Raw genomic sequence first — 15285 nt, forward strand, 5'->3', positions numbered from 1 at the left:
TAAGGCATTAACAGTAATTATTGTTCACTAGTAAAGTAACTATAAAGTGGACTTGGCTGGAGGACTGGTTTGAAAATGATTGATCAAATTCACAAAATGGAGAGAATAACATTATGCTGAGGCTGCAAGCTGAACTTTACATGATAAGGTGGGGCAAATGGATTAGTTTCTTTAAAAACAAGTAATGTGTGGTTTGTTTCATAGTCCTGTGAAATGTTAAATAACACTACTGCTCTAAAAATGTAATAGTGCAACTTGATTGCTATTCATAACTGTAACCTAAATTATCTTTACTATTAGATTGTAGCTATTATCTATTGCCGATTGTTTATTTGTTGCTACATTCTGTATGACAAAATGATAAATTCCTAATAAAAAAAAAAGTGGACTTGCTACCTAGTCAGCTAAAGCATTTTCACCATAGTTAAAAATGTCGAGATAAAACTATCCTTTGTCCATCTGTCATTACACCCATTTCACCACAAATAATGTTTTCTTTTTAACTTTTTTAGGCCGACATCCCCAACCGCTTTGAGATGAAGCTCCACAGAAACAACATATTTGAGGAATCGTACCGTCGGATCATGTCCCTGAAAAGGCCGGATGTTCTGAAAGCACGGCTGTGGATTGAGTTTGAGTCAGAGAAAGGACTGGACTACGGCGGAGTGGCCAGGGAATGGTTCTTCCTCTTATCAAAGGAGATGTTTACCCTTACTACGGCCTGTTCGAATACTCTGCCACGTAAGTGTCTGCTCAGTAGTGCTTTAGAGTCTAGAGTTAGCTGAGGAGAGGCCGTGAGTTCAGAGCTGTGGAAAAATCCTCCTCCAGTTGTGCTCTGTTGTTTTTTTCCACAGTGTTTTGAGGAGCTGGCCTGCCCTTGTGTTGTCCTATGAGACTTGTTGGAGTTTCCTGTAGACTTTGATTAACTTTTCCTGTCATTCACAAACCCATCCTGAAACAATATTTCCCACATACAGGCCACGTCAAGTGTCATGTGTTTTGCTCATGATCATGCTTTTCTTGGCACCATCAATTCAAGATAAATCCTCTGACTGTTTTCAAAGGATAGTTTAGAAGGAACTTATTTCTTCTTATATTTCTTCAGGGACAGATTCATTAAAACGTGAATAATACTGTCACTGACTTCCTGAAAAGACTTAACATTTCAGAAACAGGCCAGTATCACTAGAATGTACTGGAGGTGGTTTTAAAAAATCACACCTAAATGTGCCAGAGTAACCGCAGAGTAATAACCTTATGGTGGCCTCTGATGTTACATACTGATCTGGTGCTACATAAACAAAATTTGATTGATTGAGTGGTTTTGATTGGTTTTCCCCTGTAAGTCGCTTCGGAAAAAAGCATCTGCCAAATGCATAAACCTAAACATACCAGTGACAGTGATGTATACTGACCGCCATGTCAGGGAGGGACAGCTCAGCTTTAATGAATTTCTACGGGAATTCTTGTATATTGTGTCCTTTCAGAAATTCTGTGGCTGCATATCATTAGCCTCATAGCATAATATCCTTAGTCATGTTTTTTGGCCAAATTGTAATACCGCATAATGTTATTCTCCTAATAGTACTGCCCTCATTTTATGCAGATATCACAATTTGGCCACAAAAATATGACTTTAAGGTAGGGATGTAAACAATCATCGACTATCAATTACTTGTCGATAAGAATTTGCTCGATAAATTATTCATTGTGGTTAATTGCCCTTTTCCACGGTGGGATTTGTGTGTGGGGGGGGGTCATCTCCGCTGAAATCTCGCTCCATCATGTCAGGTGGTGATGCAAAGTCAGAAATGCTCATTTCTTCTAAACTGCCCCTCTTCAGATCCATTTATTTTATATAATTTCTATAAATCTCTAAATGTCATTGCCTGTACTGTACCCAATGGTACAATAAATCAATCATTAAGGAATATGACATGCTTTTTTCATGAAGTATATAAACAGTATTTAGCTTTATTCCTATAGACCCTATCGAAAGAGAAATTCAGGTTTTACTATTTAGAGTAAAAAAAAGTCTGCATAAGATTTCAAAAAATATTCCAAGGCACACTGTAGGATTTGTGTAAAAATAAAATGCCTTTATTACTCCATGGCAATCTTTAAAATACAGCCAACGCGTTGCAGCCTGGTCTTCATCAGGGCTTTTTTCAACAGAATATTTTTTGAAATCTCTCTTGCTTATGCATAAACAGTCCACTTGTTTACATAACAAACCAAAACATCACTCTGGATTTTTTGGAAATTGTATTGTGGGAAGTGAAAATGGTTTCTCACGGATTCGGCAGGAAAACGAGCCAGATCGCTACAATGTAAACTCCTCCAATCCACCAGGGATGTTATACAGAATGAGTCTGGTCGGTGGATGGAGGTAAAGGCCACATCTGGGTTCAGCACTCACAAAGGGACAGACAAACTGCTGCTACATGAAATTCACATTCCCACAATGCACTTAACAAAAATTTTCTAAAAGGCCCGAGTGACATTTGTTCTGTAAACAAGTGGACTGTGTTTATGATGGAGTCATCTTCGAAATTGTTCACCATGAGGGAAGTGATTCAGGTGTGTATGCACAGACAGACTAATGGATAAGAGATAATTACAATGTGACTGGGGTGATACAAATGTGAAAAAAAAAAAAAAATGCGAAAGTCATACCTTCTTTAATATTGCCACAAATTTTTTGCAACTTTTGTTTTTTTTTTCTCCTCCTGATATTCTTGCAGTTTTTCTCTTGTCCCTGTCTCATGCTATAAACCACAGGTGTCAAATATGCGGCCCGGGGGCCAAAACCGGCCCGCCAAAGGTTCCAATCTGGCCCGCGAGATGAATTTACAAAGTGCAAAATGCAAAAATTACCCTGAAGATATTAACATTCAAGGGCATCAAACTCAAAAATAATAGCATAATAACCTAGAATAATGACTCCAAATGTTCTTCTTGGTTTAATGTGAGAAAAAAATACATTATGCCGATAAATAATGGCAACACTAATTTTTTCTTTCTATTGCAAAGAACATTAAATTCTGATATCCTTTAAGAATAAAGTCAATAACCTGAACAAATATGAACAACCTGGAATGTCTAAAAAAAAATGTACAATTTTAACAATATTCTGCATTTTTTGTGCCTTGGTAGATCTGATCTGTAATGCACATATATCATAACCTGAGGCAGAATATTGATAAAATTGCACTTATTTTTCTTCAGAAATTTCAGTTTTTTTCCAGTTATTCACATCTTTTTTTGTTTGAATAGAAATAGTTTCATCGTTTAATGTTATTTTTTGCACTAAAAATTTGCAGTCGTCATTATTTATGTTATTATGCTATTATTTTACTTGTTCCGGCCCGCTGGAGATCACATTGGGCTGAATGTGGCCCCTGAAAGAAAATGAGTTTTGACACCCCTGCTATAAAGCCTAGACTTATTTAGGGGAGCGTAAGGCCTCCTAGGAGCCCCTGGTTTATGTTTCTACTTCATTCTAAGACTTTCTGCAAAGCTAGTGAAGAATAACCAGGTTGTGATTTTTCTTTACTGTTACAAGTGTTGTTTCCTTTTTCATTATTCAGATGAAGCTTAGCAACAGTGTTGATTTCTGAGACGTATGGCTGCATAAATACAGTTTCACGAAAGAATGGTCGTTAACTTTTTTGAATTGAAGTGAAACTGCAATGTAATATAATACTCTAATGATGAGCTACTGCTTTGTTGTTGATAAAGACAAGGATGGGGAAATGAACCAAGTCATAAAACTGTTTCCTGCAGAAAAGAAATGTTGCTACCACCTGCTTGGAGAATAATCTGGAAATGTTTTGTTCTTTCCAGGGACAATTACACTCTACAAATCAATCCTAACTCTGGCCTGTGCAATGAGGATCATCTGTCTTATTTCAAGTTCATTGGACGTGTGGCAGGAATGGCTGTGTTTCATGGAAAACTACTGGATGGTAAGGTGTATGAAAGAGAACCTCAAACCCACCACTGAACCTCATACTGTTCTTTGACCTGTAGATTTAGGATTACGAATGGAAAAACAGAGGTCATAATACCAGTCATATTTGTAAATTAAACTAACTGAGCGTAAGACCACAAATCTCTACATATATATCAATACAACAGCTGTTTGATTTGTGATTTGTAATAGTGGAATAGTTTCCATCATCAGATTTCTTCATTTCTGTGTTTGTATTTTAGAAGAATGTGTTCATGGTGACATAGATTTCAAAACATCTTATTTCTTGTGAAGCAAATAGATACAGATTTTAACTTCACATTTTCACAAAGAAAACACCCTGATGGCTTTATATTCACAAACTGTTCACCACTATGTCAGTTTGTAAATAATTATTACCAATAATTGTTTCTTCAAGCATTCTAACTACAGTAAATTAAGGGTTGTTCTATGACTATCATGTTTATTTTACTTTATACCTTTTTTTGTGATTGTAGTTGTACCTGTGTTATCCATTTGTATTTTGATGTTCTTTTATGAAGCATTTTGAGACTTCTCTTGTCTATGAAAGGTGCTATGTGAATAAACTTTGCTTGCTTGCAAAGCCACTAATACTACTTCCCTGTAGATTTATGTACAGTATTGAATAAGAAAATGCTGAGTCATCTACAACACAGACAAAACTGGGAAAAAATTAATCTCAAAAAGCACTTAAATATTTTTTAACTCATAAAGACCCAGCGCTACTTTTGCGCCAGTTCCAAAATATTTTTATCTTTATATTTAACCTTTCTTAAGTGATTTATTACCATTTATTATACTATTATCCTCTGTATTTTATTTTTTTCAGTATAATCATGTGTTTTCCTATATTTAAGTCACTGATTATGTAGATGTTCATAAAGCTCAGATTAAAGTTGAGGGTTATTATATCGAAAACAAGAAAACTGAAGAAAAAGTGACTTTTCAGCAAAGATATCAATAGACAAACGTAAAAACAAATGTCTCCATCCACTGTCATTGATCCAATTCCATGGTTTTTACCGGTGAATCAATGTTGTCGAAGTTGCCGGTGTTTCCAAGGTAACTACGGAGTCTCTGAACGTCCAAGTGGGTCACATCTGATAACCATGAAAAGATGACAAACTGTATTTTACACCAATTATTTACATGTATTGACCGGATTAGTGGATCAGTCACCAGTGGATGTTTGGGTCTTTATGGGTTAATTTTATGTGTCTGATACAGGTAGACGCTCTTTAGTTTGTATAAAAATATGTAGAATCTGCAAATACCATTTATGTGCACGTCTGCTTATGTTGGCAGGTTTTTTCATTCGGCCGTTTTACAAGATGATGCTGGGAAAACAGATTTCTCTTAAAGACATGGAGTCTGTGGTAAGATTGACAGTGCGACTACAATAATATTAACTCACCTGTGATTACATAAGTCAACGCAGCATAAAACCAGTGATATCAGGTATTTAGTTTTGCTTAATGTTGTTGGTCTGCATCCCTGCAGGACAGTGAATACTACAACTCCCTGATGGATTCTAGAAAATGATCCACTGAGCTGGACCTGAGGTTCTGTATCGATGAGGACAACTTTGGACAGGTGGGTAGATGTCCCTCACATCACACTGACCCTTTAATCCCTGATGTGTCTGTGGTGCTCATTCTGAATGCATTATTTATTTTAAATATTTGTAAAAAAAATTCAACCTTTTGCTCAAGTGGAAAAATTTCAAAACATGCTGATAGAATAGACGGTTCATCTGAGCATGTGTAATGTGGTGGAAAACACAGAGCAGTGAGTAAGACTGGCTCACTATAAAAATAGACATTTAGATTTTTTGTTTTTTTCCTTTTTGGACCATTTTCCTTGTCGTTTTGTGTTTTGCTGTTGTTTTCAGTGTTGTTTGATTTTCCTTTTTTCTTTTTTTTTTTTTACTGTGTTTTTACTTACCGTATTTTCCGGACTGTAGAGCGCACCTGAGTATAGGCTGCAGGTGTCCATGTTGTAACGTGAGTTATTTACACAGAAAGATGGTAAACAGAAAGATTATTCAAATATTTATTTCCATACCTTAACTGCTTTTTTCCAAACAGTGCCTGTAACACCAGTAACATGGCTGGTTAAAAAACCCAGAAAAGTCATTGATCGCTATCTTCATCTTCCTTCTGCATTGAAACAACTGAAGCGTCGTCTTCAGTGTCGGAGTTGGAACAGCCTCAGAAAGGCTCCATCACTCACCTTCTACGTCTCTTTTCCGGTTGCTCTCAATGACACTTCGGTGCAGCAGCTCTGTTTCCATCTTGGACAGCCAGATCGATTGCTTTTAACTTAAAAGCTGCATCATATGCATTTCTTTGTGTGTTTTCCACAATGAGGGTTTGTGCAAAATGATTTTTAAAAGTTAAGCTTAAAACTTCTCTTCGCATCACCTCTTCCACCTGTCTGTCTCGCGTTTGCGCTTCCTGCTAAAACACCCCCTGGAGCTGTTAGCTGCTAAGAATCTATACATGCCGCATCGTTGTATAAGCCGCAGGGTTCAAAGCGTGAGAAAAATGTAGCTGGGTCAAATCACGCACCTATGGACTTGACTGAACTTTTTATATGAACTAAATTCAGTCCCTCGGAAGGTTCTCTAAGAATGAATACTAACACTAATTGTCATTGCTATAATTTGAAATCTCAATCATATATTTCTATTTTCAATATAGTTTTATGACCTTTTACACACCCTTTTATCATTATAAAATCATTTTGTCTGAAAAATTGGTGTGAATTGCTTTTTTAAGCATTTTGATATCAGATGGTGCTGGTTATGTAGGGAATTTCATTTTTCTCAAACATGTTTTTTTTTTTTATCACTAATTAATCGAATGAGTTAAACCAATGGAAATTTCTGAAAGAAAGCATTTAATCCTCTGCTTAAGCATGGCTTCATTGGAATTTAAGATTATTTTGTCACTAATCTAAAAAAAAAGATTTCTTTTTTTCCCCTACATAACCAAAAATAGGTCTCGACATGAAATCGCTAGCTTGTGAAGGTTTTTTTTTCAAGGTCAAGGTTACTTTATTAATACCCGTAGGTAGATTTGTTTTGCAGTCTAGGTGATTGCCTTGGCATTACAACAACACATACATTGAACATGCAAGACAGGCACTTGATCACGCTTACAGACAGGACAAAAGACAGGACAAAAAGTGCTCAGTGTTCCACCATTCATCGGTATAGCAGCATGGATAAGTAAAAGAATAAATAAATCGGATCAATAATAAAACAGATGCAATAAAAACACAATAAAACCAAAAGGGTAAATAAAAACAATCTGGGATAAAACCAGGATAAGAACATGGAATTAAAAAATTTAAAAAACTAAAATTTGAAGTCACAATAATAATAAATAGAGCAAAGAAATGGAATAAATAACTAAATAAGTTAGTAAAGTGCAATGTCACTATTTCTTATTGAGCTCAGTGACGGCGACAGGAACAAAGCTATTTTTATAACAGTGTCCTGCACCTTGGGACTAAGAACCTCCGTCCAGAGGAAAGGAGTTGAAATTCACCTCGTAAAGGATGGGAGTTAAGAACTGATGAAGCCATCCTCTTTCACTTTCTATAGATTTAACTTTTCATATCAATAATTCTGATAGTCTGTTGTCTTCATATGGATTTGGTATACATGAATATTACATTCTCTGGAAAATATCCTCTTAATTGAGATGAAAGGTAGTTATCACAGGATATTGATGAGACTCAGCTTGAGCAGTCTGTCAGCTGGTATGAATGGAGCCACAGCTAAGTTACTCAAAACTGGAACAGTCTCAGAGCTTCTCTCAGCTTTAGCCACCAGCATCCCTTACTTCAAGACCCACAGCTTCATCAAAGAGAAGCAGTCCATCCAGGATCCTAGCTGCTGCACCATTCAGATTGACTTCAGTGAGAATGATGTATTATTCATGTGTCTATCTTAAGTACTTTTTGAATTCCAGTATAAAATGTAGTCGGGCACTCCCTACATAACCGCGTGATTTGACCCAGCTGCTTATAGTCCGGAAAATACAGTAGTTTTGAACATGTAGCTGCTTTTTGGACTTCAACCAGGTCAAAAACCAGCTGGACTGATTTAGAAAAAAAAGAGCCTCAAAACTAAATCTACTGGGCTGAAATTCAGTTCCTTGTTGTTCAGTGTGTTCCAGTTCACAGTTCATGTTCAACATCTTAAATCTCTTATTGATGTACATTGTGGGTGTTTTATTTAGTAAAAACCTGTCAAACTTCATTTCCTCTCTTTTCTCTTTCTGTTATTCCACCTGTTTTGACCCTAAAACCACATTAAAGCAAAACCACTGAAGAAAAGGAACATAAGCACATACTCACAGCAGCACCTTTACCTGGAGTCATGTCTCAGGGGTTAAAGGGTTAACACTGACGTTTCTTTGAATATTATTCCTGTTTTAGTCTTTCCCTGATTGTTGTTTCTTGTGTGTTTTCTGTCTCAGACGTACCAGGTGGATCTGAAGCCCAGTGGCTCAGACATGGTGGTGACGAACGAGAACAAGAAGGAATACATCGAGTAAGAACCATTTCTGTCATGTCCTCTTTTGTGTTTTTTAGCAGTGATCATTTGTTTCAAAAACTACCGTGTGTTCCATATAAATGCCATGGATCTTGTCTCCAACAGCCTGGTCATCCAGTGGAGGTTTGTCAATCGGGTGCAGAAACAGATGAACGCTTTCCTGGAGGTATTTATGTGCACTTGCGCTGTTGCCACTTGGGGGCGATATAACAACAGGTTTCAGGTTGATGTAACACAAGTGTATTGAGTTAAATGTGTTAAACTTCAACCTACTTTCATACATTTTTGCAACTTCTGAATACTTTCGTGGCTCTCTACTTATGTTGCCAGTTTTAACTTTTTAATATAAGCTGTTTTAATTCCATTTTATTTCATTTTTCAGGGTTTCACTGAGCTTATTCTCATAGATCTGATCAAGATCTTTGATGAAAATGAGCTGGAGGTAGGAATTCCTCTATGTTTGTTGTATTATTTCTACTCTACAACAGCATGTTACACAGTGTTTATTGGATGCTTGCTGTCTTTGTGTCCGTGCAGCTACTCATGTGCGGTCTGGGTGACGTTGATGTCAACGACTGGAGGCAACACACTGTTTACAAGAACGGCTACTGTCCCAACCACCCTGTTATCCAGTGGTTCTGGAAGGTAAAAACACACTCCGCTGTGCTTCAAAAGCCACACCTTCACACAGTTTCTGCATAAATGCTCAATCTAAGTAAAAGCTACCATGTTCCCCACATGTGTCAGTTAATATTTTATGGGTTTAGTCTTTTTTCCGTGGCTCTGTGGTGCCTGTGACAGGTCTGCTGGCCTTGCTTTTGAAGATCAAAGTCTGTTTGGAAGAACAAGCTTGTTTGCTCTGATGAAAGAGCTGAAGTAGTGACTGCCCTGCTTATCATTTGTCATGACTTGCACTTTAACGCACACTCGGCCAGTAAACAATAAAAATACAAGCCAAAAATGTGTTGACGAAATGTGCTGTATACTGTATGTACTTGAATACAAAGAGACTGTCATAACATAATGTCATTATGTAGTTGAATGACTGACACACATACAGTAGTTTTTCTGCTTTTTTTTTTACTCTTGCATAACTCAATTAGAGTTAGTTTTGTTTTTGTTTTTTTAATACTTAGTGTCTGTACTTCTTCATCAGGTTGTCCTGTTGATGGATGCTGAGAAGAGGATCAGACTCCTCCAGTTTGTTACAGGAACATCACGAGTGCCCATGAATGGCTTTGCCGAGCTTTACGGTACGTGACCTCACAAGACAATGTCAGTTCAGTTACTGCAGAGCTTGAACTTTATGCAACAGTGACATAAAAATAGTTTACACAGAAACTGAATCAACAGTGTCTGGGTTCCTAGAATTAACTGATTTCCCCTGTATAAATGTGGACAGGAGGTAGAAATGACACTTGGACGATTAATGGTACATTATTATCATTATTTATTGGATTTTTTTTTTTATATAGCACTCATTTAGAAAGACAAATAGCAAAAAAATGTGTTTTATTCTCACTTTTGTTCTTTTTTGCATGAATGCAAACACTCAGTGTAGAAATAATTAAAACTCATTGGGATCAGGTGCAATGTGACCAGATTCCATTTTCATTAATAAAACTTATTTTCAGAACAGAAAGTGCATACGAGCTGGAACAGTAGTGGATTGGTTTTGGAGAGAAAAATGACAAGGTGTTTTTGCATTTTTCTTGCTCCGGTGATCCTTTCGACATGTGGTTAAAGTGCTTTTTGCTGATCTTTGCTGAATAATTTTGTTTCATTGTGGTGCTTAAAGCTGCAGTGTTAGCATTATTGGACAAAATTCCATAATTATCTTTAAGCATATGTTCAACTGGTCAGTCACAACATGAGACTTCTGCATTAACTCTGTTCTCATATTTTCAGACTGCAGGAAATCTACCTTGTTGAACCTTAATTTTGTGTAACAAGTGTTTCCAGACAGGGGGAGGGGTTAAATCCATGATTAACAGCTGTAATTACTGATCACTGATCAGACTTGGTCAGATGTGACATGCCACTACTGCTCTGCTCTGTGTTTGAAGCCTTCACTTTTACATAATATCATGAAATGACTTTAGGGTCATCTGTATTTATATTTATTCTGATTTGGACTGAGAGGAAAGGCTACAGGAGGAAACCGTATATTCTCAAATTCTGGCTTTTCTTCCCTTTGACCTCAGCTCTTTACCTTATGTTATACCTTGGAGGTGCTGTTAAATCATACAGTATTTTTGGTGTGTCCTTGTGATAGTGAATCATAATGGTGGATCCTCTGAAGTAGGAGGATTAGTTTACAGTCATTAATAACATCACTTGGAGCAAAACATTTGCAGAATTCAAACTCAGTCCAGATATTTCTTTCAAATAAAATCTTTCACATCAAGTTGTTTTTATGGGAGTTGTTTTTTGTTTTTTTTTTTTTAAATAAAAAGTAGTGAATTTACACCTTCGGATCGATAAAATAAATCTTTATCTGTATGTATCTGAAAATGACTTTTAGGTTGATATTGACTTGACTTGAAAACAATAGTACAGAGTGAATAGGGTGTTAGGGAAGGCAGCTGAGAGGATGTACAGCGAGGATCCACATCAGATGCTTCTGCTCAGTGTCTTAAAAGTGTGGGAGACTATCGTCACCAGTTTTTCATGAAATCTGTAAATCTGTAATCTCAGTCATAGTCTTAGTATCACAAATCCATAAGTCTTTCTGTGATTACTCACCTGAATCTCTTCCCTCAACACAATTTCAAAGTGCCATCCACCATAAACAAACCATTTGTTTACAAACAGAGCCAGGAGGTAACTTGGGCATCTTTGGAATTTTGTCGCGACGTGCATTGTGGGAAGCAGAGGTTCACGCAGCTGCTTGGAAACGGCAACAAACACGACGCGGAAACGGCTGGAGCTCCACTTCCCTTCAGCTGTTTCCACGTTTCAGCCGTTCCCATGTCGTATTTGTTGCAGCCATGTGATGTCATATGGTTGCACTGTCGCTACCAGGTGGCTGTGCGAACCTCCGCTTCCCACAATGTACATCGCAACAAAATTCCGAAGATGCCCAAGTTACCTACCAGCTCTGTTTGTAAACCACTGGTTTGTTTATGGTACACTTTGAAATTGTTCACAGTGAGGGAAGAGATTCAGGTGAGTAATCACAGACAGACTTACACATTCATGATACTGAGGATATGACTGGGGTTTGACAGACCTGATGAAAAACTGGTGACAAAAGTCTCCCGCAGCTTTAAACCTCTAAAGCACAGGTGTCAAACATACGGCCTGCAGGCCAAAACCGGCCCGTTAAAGTGTCCAGCGTGGCCCCTGGAGGAATTTGTGAAATTAAAAAATTACACTGAAGATATTAACAATTAGTAGTTTCAAACTCATTTTAGTTCAGGTTTCATAGTCAGACCAGTATGATTTCAAGTGGATCAGAGGGTGAGGGTCATCAGGGGGTGAATGATTCGTAACCCACCCCCCCCCCCCCCCATCCCCTGGTCTACCTCCCTCCGTGCCGAGCATACCTCACACTGAGTACGCACAGACCATACAACCATCTCCTCTTTCCCTTTGCAAAGTCAAAGTGAAACTTAACACACGTTACTAATTCCTCTCCGTCTCCCACTGTTGTGAAGCTCATTTACCTTTTCCCTACCTCCTGAAAGTTTGCAAACTTTCATTTGAGGGGGCAGGACGTTTGTTTAAGGGGGCATTTCTCCCTCTTGCACCCTCCCCCAGAAGCGGCCCCAATACCAATATGTTCGGGACTGTAGCTAGTAAGTGTGGCGTTCCTGTTCTGAACTTCATTTCCCATCATGCAGCTTGGTACTGCGCTTCCATGATTGTAAGGCAGTGTGTTCCAAAATGACTAATCTCCAAAAATATTGGTCCTGTCAACTTTCTGAGAAATGTGGAGACGGGACCCTTCCGCAACTGTTTAGTTTTGTTTAGTTTATTTCGAATATGCAACAAAACAAAGTAATCCTACTTAGTCTTTACAAATGAAACAGATGATAAGAAACAAAAACAAAAACCTGTACTTATAGATGAAAACAAAGTATGACTTTATTTGCACATTCGAAAAGGAGTGGAAGGAAGTAGAACTTACTTAATCCCACCCCTTCTCCAACAAAACAGTCTATTGTTCAGCTTCCTGTAGGTACCAAATTGGCCCGTTAAAATCATCTCAGTTTGTCAGAATCAATCTGATACACACACACACACACACACACACACAGATGCTCTGAGACCTTCCAGTATTATTGTATAGACTGTTCTTATCATATGTTATCTTACCGGTCCGGCCCACTTCAAATCATACTTGGAGGATGTGTGCCCCCCCCCCCCCCCCCAGCTCTAAAGTCCTTGGACTAATAGAGGAATTACCACTTGATCAGAGCAGTGTCATCCTCATTATTATCATTTTGTGTCCAGGTTCTAACGGCCCTCAGCTGTTCACAATCGAGCAGTGGGGAACACCAGACAAACTGCCAAGAGCTCACACATGGTATGTGGCTTCACACACACACACACACACACACACACACACTGGTAAAACAATATGACATAAGAGACCGAAGTGACCTTGTTCTTATCGAATATTTTTCTCTCAGTTTCAACGCCTGGATCTGCCAACCTACGAATCCTTCGAAGACCTGAGAGAGAAGCTCCTAATGGCCGTAGAGAACGCGCAGGGCTTCGAGGGCGTCGACTAAAGAGACGATAAAAACAACAGAAAACAGCAGCCACAGACTGCGACTAAACAACCAACGATAACAAAAAAAAAAAAAAAACACCACAAAACAAACGCCACAGGGATGTCCAACAACAACACAGCTGCCGCCGTAGCAGCTCTGTGCGAGCATGTTTACTGTAACGCCTGACTGAGCGCCGCCGACACGAGCACGGCGGTTCCACCGACTGTACAGCGACTTGTCGAGCCGATTCGCCGACGTCTTTCTATCTTTTCAGCGTGGGTAGGCGACTCCTTAAAGGTGCTGGGGCTGGTGGAAGAAAGGGAGAGTCAGTCGAACGCCGAGTCCGATCCACCCACAAGGCATGAGCGATAAATGACGAGCTGCCCCCCCCCCCCCCCCCCCCCCTTCCCCCACCCCTGTACGACTTTTCTGTCCCCTTTTCCCCCCCTGTCGTCCTGTGAAAATCTACAGTGCTGGAAAACACCAATGCATTTCAATAGCTCCTTTACACTATAGCACAGTATTCCAGTGCCCTTCAGTGAGAGGGTCTTAGCATGGCCTTAATCTGGCTCCTACATGCACTATTTCTGCAATGGCACTAATGATCACAACACTCCTAAAATCCTTAGACCAACACCAGATTACCTTAGGAATGCTAGCCAATCACCTTTCAGGAAATCGGCCACGCCCCTCCATAGAGCCTTGTCTACGTCAGATGTGTGATCAGATATCGCCGCTGCAGCCTTTTGTAGAATAACACCTTTGTTTAACCACTCGGAGGGAGTCAAGAAAGGGGGATGAAAAAAAGAATCCCCATGGAACAGGATTTTTTTTTTTTTTTAATTTTTATTAATCATTGGTATAATTCCTGCAGGAAATACTCTCGACGTATTTGTACTGATGAACAATGTTGTTTACTATTTTGACAATTCTATATGAATGGTGTGTGAAGTGTAAATCTGGCTAGTCTGGGAAAAGATGATTAATCCATATCATTTGTTATTACAGTGATAGCAAATGTGTTGAATAAAATGGTTTTTATCGTAGTGCTATGGAAGCAGCATGAAACTGTATCTTGTGTTTGCTTTGACTACATAGTAATTGGACGTGTAATCGGTCTCGAGGGCGGGATGGGTTCAACTAAAAACGGGTAGTTTCTCTGAGACGTTTGCATCATGATTATTTAATATTCTCATGCCTGTTGCTGTTCATAATGCTGTAAATTGTTCTTGGGGGGAAAAAAAACATGTTTTAAGTTCTTTCATGATATATATATTATGTATTACATTTAACAGAAGTATTACTGATCAACAACACTAAAATGAAGCTGTGTGTGCGCGGGTGTCTGAGAGAAAAGCTGTGATTGCCACTAAATATAAAACAGCACGTTTTCTTACAAAGAAAAAAAAGTTTCCTTTTTTTATTCTGTTTTATTTCTCTCTCTCCTTTTCTAACACCATTGAACCTAAAGGGCACTTTATAGATCACTCTGAGGTCATGTCGCCTGTGTATGTCTTTTGTCATTAACTTGAATGTGATTCTCTTTTTGTTTTTTGTTGTTTTTTTCCATTTGAAGCACTTACCTGGTGCAATATAAATAGTCTGTAAATCTGGGCTGCTGCTAACATAGAGAAAGTTGACAGAAGTGAAGAAGAAACTTCACACCCTTTAGTATTCTCTGATTCTTTTGTACCTTCCTTCCTTCCTTCCTTTGACTTGTTCCTTCCTGCTGTGATCCCACCACTCAAACTGACTCCGTAAAACATTAGTCCCTTTTTTTCAGAGGAGTTTCTTTTTGTATTGAACGACAGGAGATATCACTTTTGTCAAAACATTTCACCACTCTGCTACTCTTTGTGGTTCGTTTAATTTCAGTCAAATAAAAATGAAACTTCTCCATCTGTGTTTGTGCTGACGTCATTGAATGAAGTTGAACTGACGAGATTAGAGATCAGAGCTGAGGATCCATGACCAGATTCACTCCTGAGGGGTCTAAGCAAGAC

At 38.4% G+C, this 15285-nt stretch overlaps 1 protein-coding gene across 1 annotated transcript in view; it reads left to right on the forward strand.

Annotated features, from left to right (window-relative positions):
* The window catches only part of nedd4l (NEDD4 like E3 ubiquitin protein ligase), an 80346-nt gene extending 66257 nt beyond the window's left edge, over window positions 1-14089 (forward strand). The window contains 12 exon segments of the mRNA XM_030149782.1: window positions 513-705; window positions 708-741; window positions 3847-3968; window positions 5300-5370; window positions 5495-5587; window positions 8485-8558; window positions 8667-8727; window positions 8944-9003; window positions 9099-9206; window positions 9718-9814; window positions 13020-13092; window positions 13199-14089. Of these exon segments, the coding sequence (XP_030005642.1) occupies window positions 513-705; window positions 708-741; window positions 3847-3968; window positions 5300-5370; window positions 5495-5587; window positions 8485-8558; window positions 8667-8727; window positions 8944-9003; window positions 9099-9206; window positions 9718-9814; window positions 13020-13092; window positions 13199-13244 (1032 nt within the window). The 3' untranslated portion in view covers window positions 13245-14089.
* The last annotated feature ends 1196 nt before the right edge of the window (window positions 14090-15285 follow it).

This window comes from Sphaeramia orbicularis, chromosome 12, assembly GCF_902148855.1.
Source record: "Sphaeramia orbicularis chromosome 12, fSphaOr1.1, whole genome shotgun sequence".
In the NCBI taxonomy this organism is placed as follows: domain Eukaryota; kingdom Metazoa; phylum Chordata; class Actinopteri; order Kurtiformes; family Apogonidae; genus Sphaeramia; species Sphaeramia orbicularis.